Below are 24895 nucleotides of genomic sequence, written 5' to 3'. Positions count from 1 at the left end.
TTCTATTATTTTCCTCTATTTCTTTGCATTGATCACTGAGGAAGGCTTTCTTATCTCTCCTTGCTATTCTTTAGTCACAAAGAATAGATATCTCAGGTTAATGATTTCAGTGGTTTCCTATATGGGGAAAGAGGCAAGAATCTGAGTTCATTAAAAATCTTCCTGAGATATACATCTAAGGGGCCTGCTTGTCCAAAGCACAGAGCATCCTTAGATCATCCTTTCCTCTGTGTGAAGCAGAGTGCACTGTTGGTGAGCATCCGCAGGTTATTCCCTGTAGAATTGGCTGGTGAGCAAAAATGCAAAAATGCTCTTTTGCTCTTTGTTTACAGTACATACAAGGTATATCTGACCACAGTGAAGTTAAACTAGAAATCAGTATCAGAAACATCTCTGGAAAATCCCTCAACATATGGAAGCTGAATAACAACACTTCTATATAACTCACAGATCAAAAATGAACTCAAAAGGAAAATTACAAAATATTTTTAACAAACTAAAGATGGAAGCAAAATATTTGTGGAATGTCATGAATGAACACTTTGGGAAAATTAATAGCACTAAATATTAGAGAAAAATGTCTCAAAACAGTGACTTCAGCTTGCACCTTAATAAACTAGAAAAAGAAGAGCAAATAAATCCTGAAACAACTGGAAGAAAGGAAATAATAAAGATCAAGGGCAGAGATCAGTGAAATAGAAAACAAATAATAGAGAAAGTCAGTGAACCTAGAAGGTGGTTCTATGGGAATTTTCTGGTGGTCCAGTGGTTAGGACTCTGTGCTCTCACTGCTAAGGGCCTGGATTCAGTTCCTGGTCACAGAAATAAGAACCCATAAGCCCCATGGCACAGCCAATAAATAAATAAAAAGTAGTTCTATGAGAAGCTTAATAAAAATCAGTAAATCTCTAGCCAGACTGCTCAGGACAAAAGAGAGGAGACAAATTACCAATATCAGAAATGAGTGAGATGCTATCACTACAGATTCCACATATATTAAAAAGATACTAGGAAATAGCAAGACAACTTTACTCATTTAATAAAATAGAAAAATTCATTGGAACCCAAATGAACAAGTTTCACTCGAGAATAAACAAATGACCCAAAGGCCTGTATATTTATAAAGAAATTGAATTTTTATTTAAAAATTTTCCCACAGAGAGAACTCACATTTTCAAAACTATGATTTTATACTTTTATAAACATAGAAACTTATAAACTGAAAAGGTAAATATTATCTAGTTTTTCCTTTGGAATTCTTCTTTGACCAATGGGTTATATAGATATGTATTACTCAGTTTCTATATATTGAGGGATTCTCCAGAGATGTTTCTATTACTGATTTCTACCTTACCTCTGCCGTGATCAGATATACCTGGAGCCCCAAGGCCAGGTATATGGGTGTTCATGAATGAATAAGATACCATATTCAAAACCTTATATGCCTTGAATCCTTCTACCTTTATTGAGACTAATTTTATGATCTGGAATATGGGTTACCTTAGTAAATACACCCTAGTGAATGTTCTGAGTGCACTTGGAAAAGAATGTGTATTCTGCTATTGTTGGGTGGAGTGTTCTGTGATGTTAATGTACACAGGTTATCCATGTAAATAAGGACTAGAAAGGAAATTGAGCCACTATTTTAAAAGTAGATTTTACTGTTCGTTAGTGGAGTTTTTTTTTCCTATGTAAACTGCTTGAGATCACGTGAAGGAAAATTATGGTTTGGATTGGTGTAACTACCCTTCCAAGATAATTCTTAAAGATCGTATTCCCTGTTGTTTATGTCCTTGTATAGTCTCTTCCCACACTGCATATGGGCTAACCTCTGTGATTTGTAGAATAATACAGAAGCAACTGTTTGTGACTTCAGATGCGAGGTCATAAAAGTTTCTGCCTTGTCTCTTGAAACATTCACTCTAGGATGACCCAGCCTCTGTGGTATGAGCAGCCTTGTAGAGAGACCCCTGTGGAGAGGAACTGAGTCCTCCAAACAACAGTCAGCAAGCAGCAACCTTCCAGGTACATCAGGGAGCCTCCTGGGAAGGAGAGCCTCCAATCCCAGTTAAGTGTTCATATGACTACAGCCTGTTAAGAGACCCAAGCGAGAACTGCCTAGCAAAGCCACACCTGAATTTCTGACCCATAGAAATTGTGAGAGACAATAAATGGTTATTGTTGTGTTAAGCCACTGAGTTTTGAGCAATTTGTTATGGAATAATTTTAAAAACCTCATGCTCATATGTTTTAAAGTATATGTTTATTAAAAGATCTCATTCAAGCTTCTTCTCAAAGTTAATCTTCTTTGAGAAGTTTTTCCTAGCCAACCTAGTGGAAATAGCCCCTGAACTGATTCTATCCCTTTGCTATGCTTTTTCCTCTTAATGTTTATACCTGGAAGTAGTTTAGAGTTGTATGTGTGTGTGTATCTTTCTTCTCTTTCTTTTACACTAAAGTGGAAGCTCCATGAGAATAAGGACCATTTGTTCATTACTGCCTAGAACCTAGATGTTTAGAATACTACCTGGTATATCAGTGGCACTCTACCAATAACTGCTGAAAGAGTGAACAAATTAATAATAACAAAATCATTAATATTCTCATTTGCATTAATAGTATACTTGGATTTTATTTCAAGAATGTGGGTATGTATAGAGACTATGAACCACGTGTGGATTTGTACTAACTACTTTTCTTAATGTTTGCATTAGAATCATTTTTATTATAGCAACAGTTTTTGTTGATTCCTTTCTCTTAACAAGGCATTGTGGTAGGTAGCCTCTAAAATGGCTCTCAATGATTTCTGAGTCCTGGTGCTCGTGTCCTTGTACAGTCCCCTCCCACACTGAATAGGGTTGACTTGCGCAACCAATAGAATATTACAGAAACGAATGTGACTTCTGAGGTTAGATCATAGAAAACATTGGAGATTTTGCTTGTTTAAAAGACATCTGGAATTTGATAGACAATACCTCACTACAAATTAATTTCTTCCAAAAATGTTTAAAAATGAAAAGGAGGCTGTAACTAAAGTTTCTGAGTGATTCATTACGTAAGTGAGGAAAGTCATTTAATGATGACAAGTTCATTAAATTATGTTTGACAGTAGCAGCCAAAGAAATATATCCAGAGCAAATAAACTTGCTTAAGAGTATTAACCTTTCTGTGAGAACAGTTGCTCAGAGTTAAAGACATTGAGAGCAATATCAATAGTCAATTAAAAAACAAAGGGGTATCAAATGGTTTTCCTTGACTTTTATTTTTTGTAATATTAATAGCTTCTTGAGTTATAAGGAATATACCATATAATTCACCCATTGAAAGTGTACAATTGAGAGTTCTACAACCCCCACCAGAATCAATTCTTATTACCCCCTAAAGAAATCTTGTACTCATTAGCAGTCATTACCCATTCCCCATCAAGCATCCAGCCATAGGTAATCACTAATTTCTATCTATCTCTATAGATTTCCATATTATGAACATTTCATACAAATGGAATCATACTGTGTATTGTCCTTTGTGACTGACTTCTTTCAGTCAGCATAAGGTTTTCAAGGTTCATTTACAGTGTATCATATTGCCAAATAATATTCTATTGTATGGACATGCCACAATGTTTATCCATTCACCTGCTGGACTTTCACATTGTTTTCCATCTTTTGGCTATTACGAATAATGCTACTGTGGATATTCATGTGCAAGATTTTGTGAGGACCTTTTTTTTTGTAATTTTCTTGGGTGTATACCTAGGACTCTGGGTTATATGATAGCATTATGTTTAAACTTTTGAGGAAGGCAAGAAAAAAAAAGAACCTCTATTTATATTTTAAAAATTGGGATTTGTCTTTTGTCTTTTCACTTTCTTTTTATTTATTTTTTTAATATCTATTTACTTATTTATTTATTGGCTGGCTGGGTCTTTGTTGCTGCAAGAAGTCTTTCTCTAGCTGCAGTGCACTGGCTTCTCATTGCAACGATTTCTCTCATTGAAAAGCACAGACTCTAGGCACATGGGCTTCAGTAGGTGCTGCATATGGGCTCAGTAGTGGTGGAGCATGGACTCCAGAGCAATGGCTCACTAGCTGTGGTGCATGGGCTTAGTTGTTCCTCGCCATGTGGGATCTTCCCAATCCAGGGGATCAAATCCATGTCTTCTGCAGCTCCTGCATTGGCAGGCAGATTCTTTACCATTGAGTCACCAGGAAAGTCCTGTCTATTCACTTTCTTGATGTTGTCTTTTCAAAGCACAAAATATCTTAATTTTGATGAAGCCCAGTTCATGTTTTTCTTTTGTTGCTTGTACGTTTGGTGTCATATCTAATGAACCGTAGCTATTCCAGATCTTGAAGCTTTATGCCTTTGTTCTCTTTTAAGAGTTTTATAGGTTTAGCTCTTACAATTAGGGCTTGGATAATTTTGAGCTGATTTTTGCTGTGTTGTGAGGTAGGAATCCAACATAATTCTTTTACATATGGATATCCAGTTGTCCCAGAACAATTTGTTGAAAGACTATTGTTTGCCCATTGAAAATTGTCTTAGATCCTTGTTGAATTTTTCAACTAACCATAAATATCAGGATTTACTTTTAGACTTTCAATGCTATTCCATTTAGATATACGTACTTGAATCTTGATGAATAGACAGTTGTCACTGATATCAGTCTATTGTTTACTTGAGGAATCAATATTGAGTTTGAAGTGACTAAAGAATTACCACTAAGAGTAGTCTGTGTGGAACAACTACAAAAGAGAATGTTTTCAAAGAAGTTGTGAAAACCCTAATTCCCTACAACCTGCAGCTGAGTTGAATAAGATATGTTAAATTGATGGTGGTACTGGTGGCTCAGTGGTAGAGAATTCACCTGCCAATGCAGGAGACATGGGTTTGATCCCTGGGTCGAGAAGATCCCCTGGAAAAGGAAATGGCAACCCACTCCAGTATTCTTGCCTGAGAAATCCTATGGACAGAGGAGCCTGGCAGGCTACAATCCATAGTGGCACAAAAGAGTCAGAAACGACTTAGTGACGAAAACAACAACAACAAACGAACATGTGTGGGGGAGAAAAAACTTATTTGAACAGATTTACAAAGATTTGGAAAATGTAAGGTGTTTAAAGCCTTGTTGTAAATATTTGAATTTGCCGTGTATCATCTTACTAACAGCATCAAGAGTGAACTTTATTTCCTCTTCTGGATTTAACCATCATGTGTTCCAGGAATTTTTTTTCAGAAATATACCTGAATATCCTCACTTGCTATACCACATAGCAGTTTGATGGCTTAGTAATGGTAAAGTATTATTGTGATTATTTGAGCTCTGGACTGAGACGGAAACTTTTTTTAATGGTGGTAAAATACATATAACATAAAATTTAATATTTGGCCAATTTTTAGTGTACCATTCAGTGATACTAAGCACAATCATCACCCCTATTCATTTCCAAAATTTGTTTCATCTTGCAAAATTGAAATGCTATACCCATTAAACAATAATTCCCCATTCCCTTCACTCCAGCCCCTGAAAACTACATTGTACTGTCTCTGTGAATTTAACTACTTTTGGTATCTCTTATAAGTAGAATCATACAATATTTGTCTTTTTGTGACTGGCTTATTTCACTTAGCAGAATATCCTCAAGTATCATTCATGTTGTAGCATGTATAAATTTTTCTTCCTTTTTAAGGTTGAATAATATTTTGTTAATGAATATACCACATTTTGCTTATCCATTCATCTGGGTTGCTTCCACGTTTTGGCTATTGTAAATAATGTTGTCAGATGGATTTTTGTGAATGAGAAGTGCCCTCAGCCACTGTTGAACACTAAATGGCTTGGAAATCAGCTTTTACTGAAGACTCAATCACGTTTCTTAACAAGTTCAACCTAATTACAAAGCAAACTGTATATATGTGAAATTTTACTACAGTCAGTTCATTTCAGCAACAATAATTTTTTTGAATCACAAATAATATCAAGTTGCTTTATATACTTCCTATGTTGTCCAAAGATACAAGTAAAATGTCTATTACCATACAAATTTGTAGCATATGTCTTTTCTGAGCTCAAACTACAGTGCCTATGGAAGTTTCTGGACTTTACAGCAGTGAAGCACGGAGTCCTAAACACTAGACCATCAGGGAATTCCCAGTAATTAATATTCTTAAGTAATATTACCTATCTATATTTGGCAATACCTACCTGTGAAAAGATGGTTTTGAAAATGAAATACATGAAACTTTACTACAGCTAAGCTCTAACAGAAGTATATCTGGCAAAGTAGAAGTGGGGAAAAAAAATATCTGAAATCACATTTGATGATAGGAAATAACAACTTTGAATTCCAAGTAAATGAAATGTTACCCTCATTCCCTGCCCAAAAAGAAAAATTATTATTCTCATTGCAAATAATTCTTTATAATTACTTGAATTACAGAGCTTAATTACTACATTTTGAATTTCATGAAAAATTTATGGAAAAACTTTTAATCTACTATTTTCTACCTACACAAAATCCTTGATTTTGCCACTTGGCCTGTAAAGCCTGAAGTATTTACTACGTGGCCTTTACAGAAAATTGCCAATCCCAGAAAGAAAGAGAGAGAAAAGAGCTAAAGATCAAGTGTTCAGACATCTTGGAGAGTGTGGCATCTGAAAAACCAACAGAGGAAAGTGTCTCAAACAAGAGAAAATGGTTCATTGTGTAAAACACAAAGGTAAAGACAAAGATTCAACTTTTGGATTCGACAGTATGGGAATTGATGGTTACATTGGTGATTGGTTTCAGCATGGTGGTAGCACACAAGATAGAGAACACGAGGTAAAAAAAAAGTAAATAATGCATCTCAAAATGTTTAGCATTTGCCTGATACATAATGTGTACAGTAATTATCACTGAAGCAGAAATTGTTGGTGCCCACCCATGTCCCTCACCTCCACTATTTCAGAAATGTCAGTGTAACTTTAGTCATGCAGATGTTCCTGATTTTATTTGCCCCCAAAACATTTCTGGCTGCTATAGTTTGCTCTACTTACATACAACAGGCCAGAGTTGCTAGAAAGCCTTCAACAGTGATCAACAGGAGTAGTTATATAAATAATTCCCCAGCTCTCAGGCCTCTCAAATGCAGTAACTAGTATAAGTGTTCTCTAGTTTTCCTGAGCATTCCCCAGAAGGATCAAGAATGGGAAAACCTGGTACTTGTGCAATCTGAAACAACCACTCCCCAGAAATTTGATTCTTAATCATGATGATGCTGGGAAAGACTGAAAGCAAAAGGAGAAGAGGGTGGCAGGGGATGAGAGGGTTAGAGAGCATCACTGACTCAATGGACCTGAATTTGAGCAAACTCTGGGAGACAGTGGAGGACAGAGGAGCCTGGCATGCTGCAGTCCATGGGGTCATAAAGAGTCTGTCACGACTTAGCCACTGAAAAACAAAAATCATGATACCACAAGTGACAGTGAAGATTTGGATTGATCATGGCCAGATGTTAACATTCTCCAACTCAGACTGAAAAATGGCTCCAAAGTGAGACACAGAATTGAAGCTATCTGTGGAAAATTCTTAAAGAGATGAGAATACCAGACCATCTGACCTGTCTCTTGAGAAACCTGTATGCAGGTCAGGAAGCAACAGTTAGAACTGGACATGGAACAACAGACTGGTTCCAAATAGGAAAAGGAGTACATCAAGGCTGTATATTGTCACCCTGCATATTTAACTTATATGCAGAGTACATCATGAGAAGTGCTGGGCTGGAGGAAGCACAAGCTGGAATCAAGATTGCTTGGAGAAATATCAATAACTTCAGATATGCAGATGCCACCACCCTTATGGCAGAAAGCGAAAAGAACTCAAGAGCCTCTTGATGAGAGAGTGAAAAAGCTGGCTTAAAGCTGAACATTCAGAAAACTAAGATCATGGCATCTGGTCCCATCACTTCATGGGAACTAGATGGGGAAACAGTGGAAACAGTGTCAGACGTTATTTTTGGGGGCTCCAAAATCACTGCAGATGATGCTTGCAGCCATGAAGTTAAAAGACGCTTACTCCTTGGAAGGAAAGTCATGACCAACCTAGATAGCATATTTAAAAGCAGAGACATTACTTTGCCAACAAAGGTCCATCTAGTCAAGGCTATGGTTTTTCCAGTGATCATGTATGGATGTGAGAGTTGGACGGTGAAGAAAGCTGAGGGCCGAAGAATTGATGCTTTTGAACTGTGGTGTTGGAGAAGACTCATGAGAGTCCCTTGGACTGCAAAGAGATTCAATCAATCCATCCTAAAAGAGATCAATCCTGGGTGTTCATTGGAAGGTCTGATATTGAAGCTGAAACTCCAATACTTTGGCCACCTCATGCGAAGAGTTGACTCATTGGAAAAGACCCTAATGCTGGGAAGGATTGGGGGCAGGAGGAGAAGGGGACGACAGAGGATGAGATAGCTGGATGGCATCACCGACTCGATGGGCATGGGTTTGGGTAGACTCCAGGAGTTGGTGATCGACAGGGAGGCCTGGCGTGCTGCAATTCATGGGGTCCCAAAGAGTCGGACACGACTGAGCGACTGAACTGAACTGATACCCACATAGATTACTGTCAATATTGACATAATTTTATTATTTCATTGTCATCTTCAACATTACTACTATTCCAGAACCATTCAACCAGGAACAGAAAAATTGCAACTTTCCATTTCAGAAATTTCTCAAAGTCCCATTTTAATGAACATTGAACTATTCAACTTTTCAGCTTAATTTTATTTGTTTATTTGCCATGCCACTTAGCTTGTGGAATCTTAGTTCCTCCTCCAGGAATTGAATCCCAGGCCCCTTGAAGTGGAAGCTTGGAGTCCTAACCATTGGACTGCTGGGGAATTCCCTATTTATTTATTTTTACTGAGGTATAGTTGATTTAAAATGTTTGTGGTAATTTGTTAAAGCAGCAATAAAAACTAATACACACTCAAGATTCTTAAAAACCTTTGCCTTGCTATGTCTGCTAATCCTAACCTACTATATCATGATTCTTACCCAATCCCAATCAAGCCTCCTAAACTGAAAAACCCCCTTAGTCCAGAACCCAAAATCTTATAAATATCCCGAATTCCCCTTGGAAATGCTACTGAAACCATCAAGGTACCAGTCTCTTTTACTAGTAAGCTATAAACTCAGCTTTGACTTATCAACACATCATTTTGGTGATATTTTGAGGGATGCCAACATTTGACAATTGTTTTATTCATTGCCTAGAACAGTACTTGGTATAAAGTAGGTGTTTAATAAACAAAGTTTGATAAATAATGAATAATTTATTTGAGTTTCTTAAATAACGCAGAATAATATTTATGTAGGTATATTTATGACTTAGCAATTCGTATATCTAGAAGTGCCTTTCAGAAAATCAGTTTAAAGACTGAATGCAATCTTGTACATAGGTGTTTATATAAATTTTATTGTCATTAAAGTAGAAACCACCCAAATGCTCTTCAACTGATGAATGCCTAAACAGTCTCTGTCATATAATAGAATACTACTCAGCAATCAGTTCAGTTCAGTCACTCAGTCGTGTCTGACTCTTTGCGACCCCATGAATTGCAGCACGCCAGGCCTCCCTGTCCATCACCAACTCCTGGAGTCTACCCAAACCCATGTCAATCGAGTCAGTGATGCCATCCAGCCATCTCATCCTCTGTCGTCCCCTTCTCCTCCCGCCCCCAATCCTACCCAGCATTAGGGTCTTTTCCAATGAGTCAACCCTTCGCATGAGGTGGCCAAAGTATTGGACTTTCAGCTTCAATATCAGACCTTCCAATGAACACCCAGGATTGATCTCTTTTAGGATGGATTGATTGGATCTCCTTGCAGTCCAAGGGACTCTCAAGAGTCTTCTCCAACACCACAGTTCAAAAGCATCAATTCTGCGGCGCTCAGCTTTCTTCACCGTCCAACTCTCACATCCATACATGACCACTGGAAAAACCATAGCCTTGACTAGACGGACTTTCGTTGGCAAAGTAATGTCTCTGCTTTTAAATATGCTATCTAGGTTGGCCATAACCTTCCTTCCAAGGAGTAAGCATCTTTTAATTTCATGGCTGCAGTCACCGTCAGCAGTGATTCTGGAGCCCCAAAAAATAAAGTCTGACACTGTTTCCACTGTTTCCCCATCTATTTCCCATGGAGTGATGGGACCAGATGCCATGATCTTAGTTTTCTGAACGTTGAGCTTTAAGCCAACTTTTTCACTCTCCTCCTTCACCTTCATCAAGAGGCTCTTTAGTTCTTCTTCACTCTCTGCCATAAGGGTGGTGTCATCCGCATATCTGAGGTTATTGATATTTCTCCCAGCAATCTTGATTCCAGCTTGTGTTTCTTCCAGCCCAGCGTTTCTCATGATGTACTCTGCATATAAGTTAAATAAGCAGGGTGATAATATACAGCCTTGACGTACTCCTTTTCCTATTTGGAACCAGTCTGTTGTTCCATGTCCAGTTCTAACTGTTGCTTCCTGACCTGCATACAGGTTTCTCAAGAGGCAGGTCAGATGGTCTGGTATTCCCATCTCTTGAAGAATTTTCCACAGTTAATTGTGATCCACACAGTCCAAGGCTTTGGCATAGTCAATAAAGCAGAAATAGATGTTTTTCTGGAACTCTCTTGCTTTTTTGATGATCCAGCGGATATTGGCAATTTAATCTCCGGTTCCTCTGCCTTTTCTAAAACCAGCTTGAACATCTGGAAGTTCACGGTTCACGTATTGCTGAAGCCTGGCTTGGAGAATTTTGAGCATTACTTTTCTAGCATGTGAGATGAGTGCAATTGTGTGGTAGTTTGAGCATTCTTTGGCATTGCCTTTCTTTGGGATTGGAACGAAAACTGATCTTTTCCAGTCCTGTGGTAAAAAGGGATAAATTACTGAGATATGCAATGACAATAGATAGATCTCAAAGGCATGCTAAGCAAAGGAAGCCAGATTTAAAAGGCTACTTACTACATGATTCCATTCACGTGATATTCTGGAAAAGGTGAAGTATAGGGACAGAAAGTACATCAGTGGTTGACAGGAACTGGGATTGAATTGAGGGGTTCATTATAAAGGAGCAAGAGGAAATGCTTCGGGGTAAAGGAAATGTTCTATATCTTGATTAGAGTGGTGGTCACATAGCTGCACACATTCGTTAGAACTCATAGAATCAAACATTGAAAAGGATAAATTTTACTGTATATAAATTTTATTATTTAAAAAAAATATTTGATTGATTGATTTGTAGCTGCGCTGGGTCTTCATTGCTACACTGTGTCTTCATTGCTGCGCTGTGGATTTCTCCAGTAGTAGAGAGTGGGGGATTTGTTGGGATTTCTCTAGTTTCAGCAAGCAGGGGCTACTCTTCCTTGCAGAGCCCGGAATCTAGGCACATGTGAGGGCTCAGCAGTTGTGGCTCAGGGGCTTAGCTACCCTGTGGCATGTGGGATCCTCCCCATCAGGGATCGAACCCATGTCCCCTGCATTAGCAGGGAGATTCTTAACCACTAGATCACCAGAGAAGACCCTATTTTTTCAACTTTCTTATTGAACTATAGTTGATTTACAATGTTGGGTTGGTTTCTAGTGTTCAGCAAAGGGATTCAGTTTTATATATATGTTTTTTCACTGTATGTCAATTATACCTCCACAAAAATCTGACTTAAAAAACCCCAGACCTCTACTAAGAATTGCTATTGCAACAATGTATACTAAATACCTTGTTCAGATATTGCCTGTGAATAAAATAGTCATATTTTTCTCAGAGATTTTTTTCTCTTAAAGCTTTATGGTTGGTGTTTTCTGCTATTACGCCAATCAGTGCAGTTGACTTACATTGCTCTAGAATATGAAGTTAAAGACAGAAAATTCATTTTGTTAAAATGGATGCATCTGATTAAAATATTATGAGTTGAGAAATAATTTTAGGAATGTTTTGTCTCACTGCTAAACGGGACGGACATCCTTATTTGCAGAAAAATGCCAAAGATAAGTCATTTTTTCCACCCCTAACCCCCCTTTTAGTAAGGTCTCATTTATATCATAAAACTGTCATGATACTTTATGGAACAAAAAGCATATTATCTTTTAATTTAGCCAAACATTTACTCCAAAATAAATAAAGGAATTTTCTTGTAAAATTTTATTGTCAGTGCTTTAATACTTCTTAAATTATTGTATAAAATGATAATCTTTCTTGTTGTCATTCTTCATCATTACTCCTTTCCTATACGGACTTGTAAAGTCTTCCTAGGCAAAATGAAATTGGCACTGCATCTATGGAGGCAATTTAACAATCTCTATTCAAATTGAAGGGACTTCCCAGGTCCCTCAGTGGTGAAAGAATCCTTCTGCCAAAGGCAAGGGGCTCAGGAGACTTAGGTTCCACCCCTCAGCTGTGAAGATTCTCTGGAGGAGGAAATGGCAACCCACTCCGATATTCTTGCCTGGAGAATCCCATGGACAGAGGAGCCTGAGGGCTACAGTCCACGCGGTCCCAAAGAGTCAGACATGACTTAACGACTGAGCATGCATGCATTCATTCAAATTGAAAATACCTTTCCATCTTAAGATTGTGGTCTAATGAGTTACTGGTATAGTTGTCTATCTTGTGAGATTATTAGTTGCAGCTTGGTTTGTAATTTAGTAATGGCTTGGCAGCAACCTAAACGTCCACCTGTAAGGGATTGATTAAATTATTATATTTTCATATAATGAAATATTATACTGTCCTTACGAAGAATGAGGCAGTTCATTATGTAGTGACATGAGAAGATATCCAGGATATTTAACTGAGGAAAAGAACTTAACAGTATATACAGTATGTTGTCTTTTGCATAAAAAGAAGTACATGTAAGTGTATTTTAATATGTAATTATGACACATCTTGGGAGGGTTAAGGGATTGCCTCCAGAAATGGAGTAGTTGAAGAGACGCGAATGCTAATTATTTTTCACTCTACTTTATCATAGTTCATTTTGGGTTTTGCATGACTACATTTCCTAATTTATCTATATAAATAAGATTTTATCTAGATAAAATCTATATAATAGCTTAGCTTAAAAGAATATGTGGTCATTTCAGAATTTTATAAAGAAAAAATAATGACGCTGATGAATTTAGGACTAATAAATTCATTAGTCCTAATAAGTTTAGGACCAGCTTTTAGGACTAATAAAAACATTTTCATATGCACATTCTTTATAGTTTATCAAAAACCTCCTCAAAATCCTTGAATTTTATTTTAAAAAATCTTTAAAATGCTTCCTTCAAAATTAGTAGAAAGTGAAAGGAAAAAAAAACCCAGCTTTCCATGAAGGCCCTTGGTGGAAAGAAAACAGAGAAGAATCAGGAAGTTATAAAGTGTTTTCCAAATAATCAACCCAAAGTAGTTTCTCTGGATAGTTACCATATTGATGTAACTATGTGTTGTATGAGACGCTTTGAAAATCCTGTCTAGTCTCAAGTTGGATTTAGAAAAGGCAGAGGAACCAGAGATCAAATTGCCAACATCCGCTGGATCATAGAAAAAGCAAGAGAGTTCCAGAAAAACATCTACTTTTACTTTATTGACTACACCAAAGCCTTTGACTGTGTGGATCACAACAAACTGGAAAATTCTTAAAGAGACAGGAATACCAGACCACCTGACCGGCCTCTTGAGAAATCTGTATGCAGGTCAAGAAGCAACAGTTAGAACTGGACATGGGACAACAGACTGGTTCCAAATCGGGAAAGGAGTTTGTAAAAGCTGTATATTGTCACCCTGCTTATTTAACTTATATGCAGAGTACATCATGAGAAACGCTGGGCTGGATGAAGCACAAGCTGGAATCAAGATTGCCTGGAGAAATATCAATAACCTCAGATATGCAGGTAACACCACCCTCATGGCACAAAGCAAAAAAGAACTAAAGAGCCTCTTGATGAAAGCCTCCCGTTTTTCAGAGGAGAGTGAAAAAGTTGGCTTTAAACTCAACATTCAGAAAACTAAGATCATGGCATCCAGTCCCATCACTTCATGGCAAATAGATGGGGAAACAATGGAAACAGTGACAAACTCTTTTTGGATGGGGCTCCAAAATCACTGCAAGATGGTGACTGCAGCCAAAAGACGATTGCTCTTTGGAAGACAAGCTATGACCAACCTAGACAGCATATTAAAAAAGCAGAGACATTACTTGACCAACAAACCTTCCTCTAGTCAAAGCTACAGTTTTTCCAGTAGTCATGTATGGATGTGAGAGTTGGACTATAAAGAAAGCTGAGCACCGAAGAATTGATGCTTTTGAACTGTGATGGAGAAGACTCTTGAGAGTCCCTTGGACAGCAAGGAGATCCAACCAGTCAATCCTAAAGGAAATCGGCCCTGAATACTCATTGGAAGGACTGATGCTGAAGCTGAAACTCCAATACTTTGGCCACTTGATTGGAAAAGCTGACTCACTGGAAAAGACCCTGATGCTGAGAAAGATGGAAGGCGGGAGGAAGAAGCGGAGGACAGAGGATGAGATGGTTGGATGGCATCACCGAGGCGATGGACATGAGTTTGAGTAGTCTCTGGGTGTTGGTGATGGACAGGGAAGCCTGGCGTGCTGCAGTCCATGGGGTTGCGAGCAGTCGGACACGACTGAGCTACTGAACTGAACTGAGTCTGTAACTATGACTTTACTCTCAATAAAATTATAGCTTGCCCTGACTGGCACGGATGTTAAGAACTGAAGGAAAGTGTTTGGAATGTCCTGAAAAAAAGTACTACTGGTAGAAGCTGTTGAGATGACGAAGAAAAAAGGGCTGGCTTGGCTTCGAGGGAGTTCACGCAAGGTTCTAGGCGGCCTCGTGCACAGAAACTCCCGGCAGACTTCCCTTTTCGGCCGGAGCCGTGGAGGATCTTGGAACTGACCCCGGGCTTAGACGTCAGCACCTGACAGAGGGTCTGGGGGCTTCAGCCACACCCTTAGCAGGGGCTGACAGACTGCTCTCCAGAGCCCCAGAACCGGTAGATCCGGCTCGGCCCGGCCCCGCCCTTCTGAACCTCACTAGCGGCTAGGCGCCGGGGTGTGCAGCCAGGCCCTGCCCAGCTCGACCTGTCAGACGCGGCCGCCGGCCTCGGGACTCTGGCCTAGGCCATCTGAGCCAGTACCCGGCTTGCCCCGGGTCTTCGGATCCGACCGCCGCGCACGTCACCACCGTCAGCGTCACCCCCAGCGCAGCAGGCCCCGTAGCCCTCCGTTTTTCTGGCGGAGAGGGGCGCGGCGTCCCCACGTGACGCTGTTGTCCCCGCCCGGCCCTGGTCACATGGGTGGCGCGGCCGCTGCGTCAGTCACAGTCCTGGCTGCGGTAGTCGAGCCGCCGTCGCCAGCGGACGGGGCGGGGGAGCCTGGTGCCAGGTCCTCATCAGCCTGCCCCTGTCGCCTCAGCCGGCCGTCGGGGGCTAGGCCCGACAGTCATGGAGCTGGGCGGGACCTCCGCCTGTGGTGTGTGAGGTGCGTCGCCGCCGCCTGCGCTTTTCGAGACCTCTCAAACCCCCGCCGCCGCCGCCGCCCGGAGCTCCTCGCCCTTGGCAGCCTGTCGCTGCCCCCCCGGCGGGCTCGAATGCGCGTCCCGTGAAGGTGCAGGCTCGGCGCCGCCTCTGCCGCAACCGGGAAATGGTTCGGGCCTAGCGGAGCCGGGACTGGAGGTGAGAACAGCCGACTGACTGACTTGAGGGCCGGGCCGGCCGCGGGGAGGGAGTGGGGGGAGGGGAGAACAGGGTTCGCCTGGGGGCTCGGAGAGACCTTCCAGGCTACGGCTGCTCGATCCGGCTTCTTCCCTCGTCTCCGCCTTGCACCCCCGACCCTCAAAAAAAAAAAAAAAAGAAAGAAAAGAAAAGATATTAATTAAAAAGGCTAACCCAATCCTAACAAAAATTCCCAGAAATCCATCTTTTCACCGTTTCTCCTTTCGTCCCTTAATCCGTTCCTTCCCTCAGAAATTCATCATCGACTGATCTGTTACTTTTTAATATCTTCCTCAATTTCAAGTTATTTCTAGTTAAAAGAGAGAATAGGCCTAGGTTCTGGCTATCATTACCCAACTAGTTCTCGCTTTCCTTCTCGCGATCCTGCGCACGTCCTCCTCCTCCTCCTCCCCCGCCCCCCCCGCAAAAAAAAAAAAAAAAGGAAAAAAAATTTCCGCCTTCGACTGGCGGAGGGGATTGACTAAAAATGGGAATATGGGGGTGTAATACTTGAATACCCCCCATAACTTCTGAATCGCTCTGCTAGCTAGTTACCCCGATAGCTTGTATTTAGGTATTGATGTGTAGGCCTTTCCCTCCAGCTGCCTGTGCCCTGGGTTAATCTCGTAATTGACGTCAGTGCTTTGTTCCTTCCACTTTGCTGTTCCTTCCACTCTTTGAGGATGGATCATGGGGTATAAGAGTTTGAGGAGTATCCTTATTGTCTTTTCTTTCACAAACGATTCATTTATAGGAAGTTGAAGGTACAGATGTGAAATACTTGCGTATAGAGTTCAACCTAGGACGAAGAGTTCGATTTAGGGTTCTCAGACACTTGCAATTCAGAATTGTGCGATTTCTTTTCTGCTGACCTGTTGGAGATTTTAAACTAAGGCCAGTCCCTTTTCCAGTTACCAGTACTTTTCCTGACGGAATTTAGGCTATAGTTGTTTGTGAATAGGATGTTTGTAAATGTGACGTTTAAAATGTGTCTTGTGTTTGAGGGCTCAGATGTTAAAAGCACAGAGCTTTGTTTCCATATTGATTCTGCAACGCTTAGTAAAGTGCTCCTTTTATTTAACTATTCTTTATCTTACTAAAATTTAAATATTTATGAGGACTTTCTTGATTTTGTGTTTAATAAAGAGCCTCTGTGGCCTGTGAATCTTGCCTAGAATTGTCTTTGGTCTTATGTTCCTGAAGAAATGTTGGCAAGTGGCCATCTGGTTTTTAACAAAGCTGGCTTCTTTAAATTGCTCAGGTTTATTTTACTTTTTCATCACTGCCTCTTTCAGTGTCCAAACACACAAAAAAATCTTAAGCTATTTTAAATTCTCTTTTAGCCTTAACTTACCTGAAGCAGTTAAAAAATTGTGTGTGTGTGTGCTTTTTTTTTTAACACCAGCAGTTTCATTTAGTTTATGGTGGCTTGCAGGCTCACGACTTTGGTTTTTGTTAGCTCTACAGGAACAGTAGCCAGATTTTGCTTTAAATAAAATTCTGTGTCAGATGGGGACAAGATAGGATGTTTGTGAATGACCAAACCGTTATCGTTTGATTAAAAAAAGAACTTAGCTGTATTCATTGGAAAATAGTCTACCATTTTGAGGTGTAAAGGTGATTCTGCAGTGCTCTGAAGCTGTGTGATTAAGAATTCTTAAAGATAGCACATTTTCATTTAGATTCAGTTTCTGCTTGTCAGATGATGTACATTCCCTTCTCTGTGCTCTTAAGATGTTGTACCTCTTTGTGACAGTTGATGCATTCTGCTGTTTATTGTAATTTTTTTATAGGTCTGTCGTGTTTTTAGAGCAAGGATTATATATCTTTGTGTCCTCCGCAATATTTTATACAGTTATTAGGTTGAATTTGAATGGGATATCCAACCCAAGATTTCACAAAAGGGTACTCCTAAAAAAATCATATGAGCAAGTGACCAGTATTTGAAGGGGAAAAAGTAACTATCAGCTACAGAAGATGACAGAAGGTGAAGACTTCTAAAATTATGTATCTTTTGTTTTTAAGTGTTAAGGTAAATGTCATAGTTTTATGTGTACCTGAGAGGAACAAAGAAAACAGGTGTTTCTTTTGTGGCCATCTACTGGTTTAGAATGGAGTCCAGAATGTATGAGGCCTTCTCTTCAAATTTTTTTTCATAAAAATCAAAGAGGTGTTCTTAAGTATCAAACGAAGGTATACCTGGACAGTGACCCAGAAGTGAAGTGTGTATTATAAGAATAGATGACTTAGATTTTATTTGATTTTATTAGTTTTTAAAATTTATTTTTTATTGTAGTATGTTGTGTTAATTTCTACTGTATAGCAGTGCCTCAGTTATACACATACATACATTATCTTTTTATATTCTTTTACATTATGGTTTACCCCAGGATATTAAATATACTTCTTTGTGCTGTATGGTAGGACCTTTGTGCTGTACAGGAGGATAAACATACAGAATGTTTAGCCATTCTGTATGTAATAGCCTGCATCTACTAACCCTAAACTCCCAGTTCATCCCCCACCCTAACTGCCACCTCCCCAACCACAAGTCTGTTCTCTATGTCTTTTGAGTCTGTTTCTGTTTTGTGGATAGGTTCATTTGTGCCATAGTTTAGATTCCACATAAGTGGTATCATATGTTATTTGCCTTTCTCTTTCTGACTTCACCTAGAATGATAACCTCTAGTTGCTTCCATGTTGCTGCAAATGGCATTATTTTGTTCTTTTTTATGACCAAGTAGTATTCCATTGTATCTGTATGCACTGCATCTTCATCCATGCATCTGTCAATGGATGTTTAGGTTGTTTCCGTGTCTTGGCAATTGTGAATAGTGTTGCAGTGAACATAAGGTGCCTGTATCATTTTGAATTCGTTTTTTGTCAAGAGTGTGGTTGTTGGATCATATGGTAGATTTTATTTTTTATTTCAGCTTTATTCTATAGGTATCTTACTATAAAAACTTTTCTGTATAATATAAAGGTTTTTCAACTTTTTAACCCCCCAGTCTTCATTATGCTTTTCCCACTTCCTTTTTTATTTCCTCTAAGTTGGAACAATTATATTTGATCTCTGGGATGGTGTTTGCCAGTCTCAGTTATTGTGAAATGAGGTGTAGTCAGTGACTGAAAACCGCTTAAAGCTAACTTGACTTGTTACCTTGCTACCTTTCCCTTTGGCTTAAGAAAAGTACCCCTACACTTGTGGTTAACTCCTCACACCCAGAAATTGACTATATAAATAGATTGCTCTGGATAAAGCCAGTATGGTTTGGCTACCCAGATACTGTCGTGATCTGTCCTGGAACTGGGCTTCCTCAGCTTTTTTGACTTTTTCTTTTTGTCATCATTAGGGTGGGGACAATTTTATGGAAAGGTGAGTACAGTCAGTGCTCTTCATAGATAGGTCTTCCCACCTCTTTCCAGTTGCTATCATTTCTTCTATCTGGAATATCACTTTTCCTCTCTTATTCCTACCACTTTACATTTCACCATCTTTTAAGGCACAATGCAAATACCATTACCTTAAGTTTTGCTTGACTCCACCCTACCCTAATTGTGCCCTATCTCCTTTGAGTCTTTGTGTCACTTTATATCTCTCTTAATTATGTGTTATACATTAACTATGGAACTGTAGCATGTTGGATGACTTCAAGCACAGTCAGGGAAGACTCACTAGTAGAATAAAGACTGTTATACTGTATTATTGTGTAGCTCTTTAAGATTTTACTTAAAAAATTAATACTGATGCTAATGCATATATATGGAATTTGAAAGATGGCAACGATAACCCTATATGCGAGACAGAATAAGAGACACAGATGCATAGAACAATTTTATGGACTCTGAGGGAGAAGGTGAGGATGGGACGTTCTGGGAGAATAGCACTGAAACATGTATATTATCATATGTGAAACAGAACACCATTCCATGTTCAATGCATGAGACAAGGGCTCAGGGCCGGGGCAATGGGATGACCCAGAGGGATGGGATGGGGAGGGAGGTGGGTGGGGGGTCCAGGAAGGGGAACACAGGTAAACCCATGGCTGATTCATGTCAATGTATGGCAAAAACTATTACAATATTGTAAAGTAATTAGCCCCCAACTAAAATAAATAAATTTATTAAAAAAATAAAAATAAAAAAAATAAAGCAGCAATTAAAACTTAAAAAAAAATAAATAAAGCAAAGGTAAAAAAAAAAATTAATACTGATTGCTTAATGTCATCACATATTGTAGTCATTGTTCAAATTTCCCTTATTGGAGTTTTTGTTTTAAAGAGCTTGTCTGAATTAGGATCCAAATAAGATTCATACATTATATTGGATTGATGTGTGTCTCAACCCTCTTTTCTTTTTTCCTCTATGGGTTCCTTACTGTCTTTTTGTTTTTATTCCTATGCAATTGGTTTGTTAAAGAAACCAAGCCTTTGCCCATGAGATTTCTCACAGTGTGGATTTTGCTGATTACATCCCTGTGGTTTCATGTAATATGTTCCTCTGGCCACTGTTTTTCCTGTAAATTGGTAGTTACATCTAGAAGCTTGATCCAGTTCAGACATGAATTTTCTTTTTAATGGGAAGAATACTTCGTAGGTAGAGTTGTGTACTTCCCATGTATTCTTGAACTCTCAGCCTGGCTTCTCATCCTAGCATGCCAGTAAAATTGCTCTTACCAAGGCCACCTGTAACTTCTGCATTGTCAAATTGTATAGTCATTGCTTACTCGTTTACCTCTTTCTATACTTGATATTGTTACCCATTGTCTCCTTGATAGCTATTTTTTAACTTGACTTTTATGACTCTGTCCCTTTCCTGCCTTTCTTAGTACTAGCTGCCTTTTTGCAGATGCTTAGTTCTCTGCTAATCATATTGATAGTTACGAATTTTCACCTTGACCTGTTTTCACTTTTCTGGGTGATTTCATCCATTTTTATTGCTGTAGCTACCATCTTTAAGTGTTTTAAACTCACCAGAACTCTTTGATCCAACTGACTGTCCCTCTTTAGATTGTCCAATAGTTACCTTGTTTTAGTCAGGAAAGTGACACATTCCTAACTTAAGCAAAAAGAATTTATTGGAATTCACATGAATTCTCAGGAAGGCAGTCAAACCATAGAAGGACAGCTGGAAGTCAGGAACAACTAGATCCAGAGGCTCCATGTGAGGTCAGGAGTATCGTCTATATCTCACAAGATACTCTTTTTTTTTTTCTCTCTCTACAAGATGCTATTTGTGTGTTCAGTTCTCTTTTGCTGCAGATCAACTTTAATACTTACTAGTATCTTTTGAATTTTAAATCTTGTATCTTCTGCCATCAGAGAGGCTGACCTTTAATCTCAGATCTCAATAAAGGGACTCCTTAGGTTATATGTCCATCTCTGGACCACAGCTTTGGCTACGGGGTTGCATCCTGCAGAGAAGAGGAGTAAAGGACATGCTAAAACAGTTGTCCAGTTCATTCATTCCATGGCTATTTAGTACACACAAAGTCCTACTTTTCTTATATATATTTAATATTTTCTTTAACATAATATCACTATATATACCAGCAAACACTCTCATCTCTGCTATGGAAATAACCCAAATCATATCTACTTACCACATCCAGAGGTCATTGTTCTCTGAGTCCAGATTCTAAAGGTGATACTCTTTGTTAATCAGGCCTAGATAGGCTTTGTCACAGGTCTGAAAATTGTGGACTAAATACTAAATTTAAGCATTCCTAACATAACTGATACACAGTGATAGGGGAAAAAAAAAAACCACTGAAACTCTTAGGAGGGGAAAGGAAAGGAAGGTATCATTGTTCCAAAACTTACACTATGTCTTGCTGGACAGGTACAGTATAAGGTGAATGATAGAACCAGCAAATTACATGGGCCTTCATTTGTTGACTTATTTCCTTGCAAATGAAGTGAGTTCTTTGATGAGCCAAATGAAGATTTTCAGTTCTGTCACTAGAAAGATTTTCCTTTTCTATTGTTTTAGGTTGAGGCTTATACTTAGAGGGCATTTGAAAGAATTTTAGGAGAGGGCAGTTCTGTTGCCTTAGCACAAGGATTGACACATTATGGTTGGTAGGTCCAGTGCTGCCTGCTCTTGTATGGCCTGAGAGCTAAGAGTGGTTTTTACATTTTTAAAATGGTGAGAAAAAAATCAAAAGAATATTTTGTGGTATATGGGAATTATAGGAAGCTCAAAATTCAGTGTCCATGAATAAAGTCTTCACAGACAGCACACCCATTTGTTCATGTATTATATGTAAGTGCTTTTGCTACTACAGTGGCAGAGTTGAGTAGTCCTAACTTTATGCCTGTAAAGCCAAAAATATTTACTTTAAAAAAGTTTGTCAACTTCTGTCTTAGCAGATCAAATGGCCCTTAGTGGATATTTTAGTCTGAGGATTGCCTTAGGGTTAAGCAGTTAATTACAAGGTCCTATTTACTGTGATGACTGTTAGCGTATTTTTTGTTTGATTGTATGTATATGTATCTATTTGTATGTATGTATGTGTTTAGATATATGTATATGTGTGTATACGTGTGTGTTTATACACACACACTTACATATATAGATAGATATTTAAATAAAACAGGTGAGGTCTGCACATTGGCCTAGCTTTAGTTAAAAATTCAAACTTGACCTGTCAACTGTACCCTGAAGGTAGGATCACACTCTAGCTTATGTTGTAACATGGTTGCTCTTAGTACATCTGTGTGAATGGGGGAGAGAATTTTGAGAACAACTGGGTGTGAGTGAGCTTCTAGGACTAGAAGCTGATCAGATAGTCCCCATAAGTGTTGATTATGTTGAAATTAACTATTCTACTACTTCTCAATCCCCTCACTCCTAAATTCTGTTTTCCTTGCCTTAGAGATTATACCACTATCATTGTTTTTTTCTAGAAACCTGCAGGCTGTCCTTGATTCCTCTGTTTTACTACTCACATCTGTCTATCCCCAAGATTCTACCTCCTTAAAATCTTTGAATACAAACCCTTTATCTACATTATCAACACTCCTACCATTACTGTCTTAATCCAGGCTTTCATTTCTTACCTGGGTTATTGCAATAGTCTTCTCATTTGTTACCTTGTAACCTACTTCATCCTGTACCAGGGTGATTAATTTTTTTCCCTCAAATTGCGAATTCACTTCTCCTTGAACTCCTTAATAGTGTGGCATTTTCTGTAGTATTCTCCTAATTGGGGATTCTTGTACGTTAGTGAATTTTATGTTAACTTTTAAAGGACTGATTTATAGCCAAGTAATCACTTGGGAGTTTAGATTTTGTTTATTTATTATGTTTTGTTTATTAACGTGTTTGTGCCAAGTTATAAAGCATTATACTAATGATGCTCAGGCAGGGCAAGACATTGGATCATGTATATGTTAATATAAACCTGGGCTAGTAGTTAGTATTATATTTTCACTGTGAGGTGTGTCTGGTAGATCCCATCTTGTAATTAATCAATGTGAAACAGTTTATTTGCAGTATGAGTGTTTTATTCAAACTTCAGCAGTCATTATACTAAATACACATTTAACATAGTTTTCATTAAGGTGCATGCATGCTCAGTCATGTCTGACTCTTTGCGACCCCATGGACTATAGCCCACCAGGCTCCTCTGTACCTGGGATTATCCCTTCAAGAGTGCTAGAGTGGATTGCCGTGAAGGTACTAAACCACAAATGAATGAGGAAGATTGCCAGAGTTAACAAGTAAGGCCTCTTTAAAATTGACATTTAAGGATTACTAGCTTGTATGGTAGTATGTTGTTGTATTTGCCTCAATTAGCAAATAAACAGTTAAAGTTATTAAGTCTACTTAGTATGACATATTTATAAGCATTTTCTACACTATGTTCTTGTAGTCAAATTACAGAAATGGTTTAAAACTGTAGAAAACTGTGGGAATTCCCTGGTTGTCCAGTGGTTAGAACTGTGTACTCTCATTGATGAGAGCCTGAATTCAATCCCTGGTCATGAAACTAAAATTCCACAAGCTCTGTGGTGCAACTAAAAAAAACAGTATCTCTGTATCTACCTGTATATCTATATCTATCTATCTATCTGTTGTTGTTTAGTTGCTATGTCGTGTCCAACTCTTCTGCAACTCCATGGACGATAGCCCGCAATGCTCCACTGTCCATGAGATTTCCCAGGCAAGCATATTGGAGCGGGTTGCCATTTCCTTCTCCATCTATCTGTCTGTATATCAAACTAAACCTGAGGCTACATATTTTCAGGATCGAATACATCATTGGTTTAGTTTATGTAAAATAGCATAATCTGTAACAATAGTGTTATGCAGGATGTGGGATCCTAGTTCCCCAACCAGGGATTGAACCTGTGCCCCCTGAAGTGGAAGTGTGGAGTTCCAACCACTGGACCACCAGGGAAATCCCACATTAGTGTTATTTAAAGTTGTTTTAGTGTTACAGTTCCATAGAGCTATAAACAAAATTAGTTCATACCTAATTTTATATTCATACCAAATTCTTAGTATTATAATTTTTAAAAGGTCATCACTCAAGATCTGAGAGATATAATTTTTTCTGAAAAGATATCTTTATGTCTTTCAGATTTCAGAAACAAACCCACAGGTCTAGTCTGATCCCATGTATTTCTCCAGTCTTATCTTTCATTTTCACTCCCCCAACCCTATTATCCAACTACTCTTGATCCTATCTCTCTTCCTTGGGTGTATGCTGTCTTCACTCTTCAGGGCTGTTCCACAAGATGTTCTTTCTGCTCAAAACTAACCTTTCTCCCTCCCTCTTCTTTCCTTCCTTCCCTTCTCCTGCCCTTGTGCCACTTTTCTGTAGTTAATCTAGCTGCAACCAAATCTTAGGAAATGATGGCTAACTTTTGTTTTTATATCCTTAGCCTTAGTGCAGTGTCTGATACAACATATGCCCTGGTTAACTACAATGTTAATGTACCTTATAAATAGTATTGGTTTATACCGAAGAGACATTTTAAAATCAGAGTTATAAACCTTCAGAATTCCTTCTGAATTCTGTTTAAATATGTTACAAGTCTGAATTAGAGAATATTTTGAAAGTACATTTACTCATCCCTTTATACATTGATTTTTCAAAGTAAATATGCTCTGTGTCATAATAAATAACTAATTTATA

General features: G+C 38.7%; 1 protein-coding gene across 28 annotated transcripts in view; it reads left to right on the top strand.

Annotated features, from left to right (window-relative positions):
- The first annotated feature begins 1919 nt into the window (after positions 1-1919).
- AFF4 (ALF transcription elongation factor 4) overlaps positions 1920-24895 on the top strand; it is a 93036-nt gene continuing 70060 nt past the window's right edge. For 12 of the 28 annotated variants that reach the window (XM_081502799.1, XM_081502810.1, XM_081502801.1 and 9 more), the window contains exon 1: positions 15374-15711. Coding sequence is in view for 1 of the 28 variants with exons in the window: in XM_081502782.1 (XP_081358908.1) it covers positions 23449-23474 (26 nt within the window). In the remaining 27 variants the exon portion in view is untranslated. Of the gene's footprint in view, positions 2068-15373; positions 15712-23304; positions 23475-24895 lie in introns of those variants that run through there. The other 16 variants (XM_081502811.1, XM_081502802.1, XM_081502784.1 and 13 more) reach the window with 5 other exon arrangements.

The sequence above is a fragment of the Giraffa tippelskirchi genome, chromosome 6, assembly GCF_054371585.1.
Source record: "Giraffa tippelskirchi isolate mGirTip1 chromosome 6, T2T-mGirTip1v1.2.pri, whole genome shotgun sequence".
NCBI classification, from domain to species: domain Eukaryota; kingdom Metazoa; phylum Chordata; class Mammalia; order Artiodactyla; family Giraffidae; genus Giraffa; species Giraffa tippelskirchi.
This window is presented reverse-complemented; position numbering and strand designations above follow the sequence as displayed.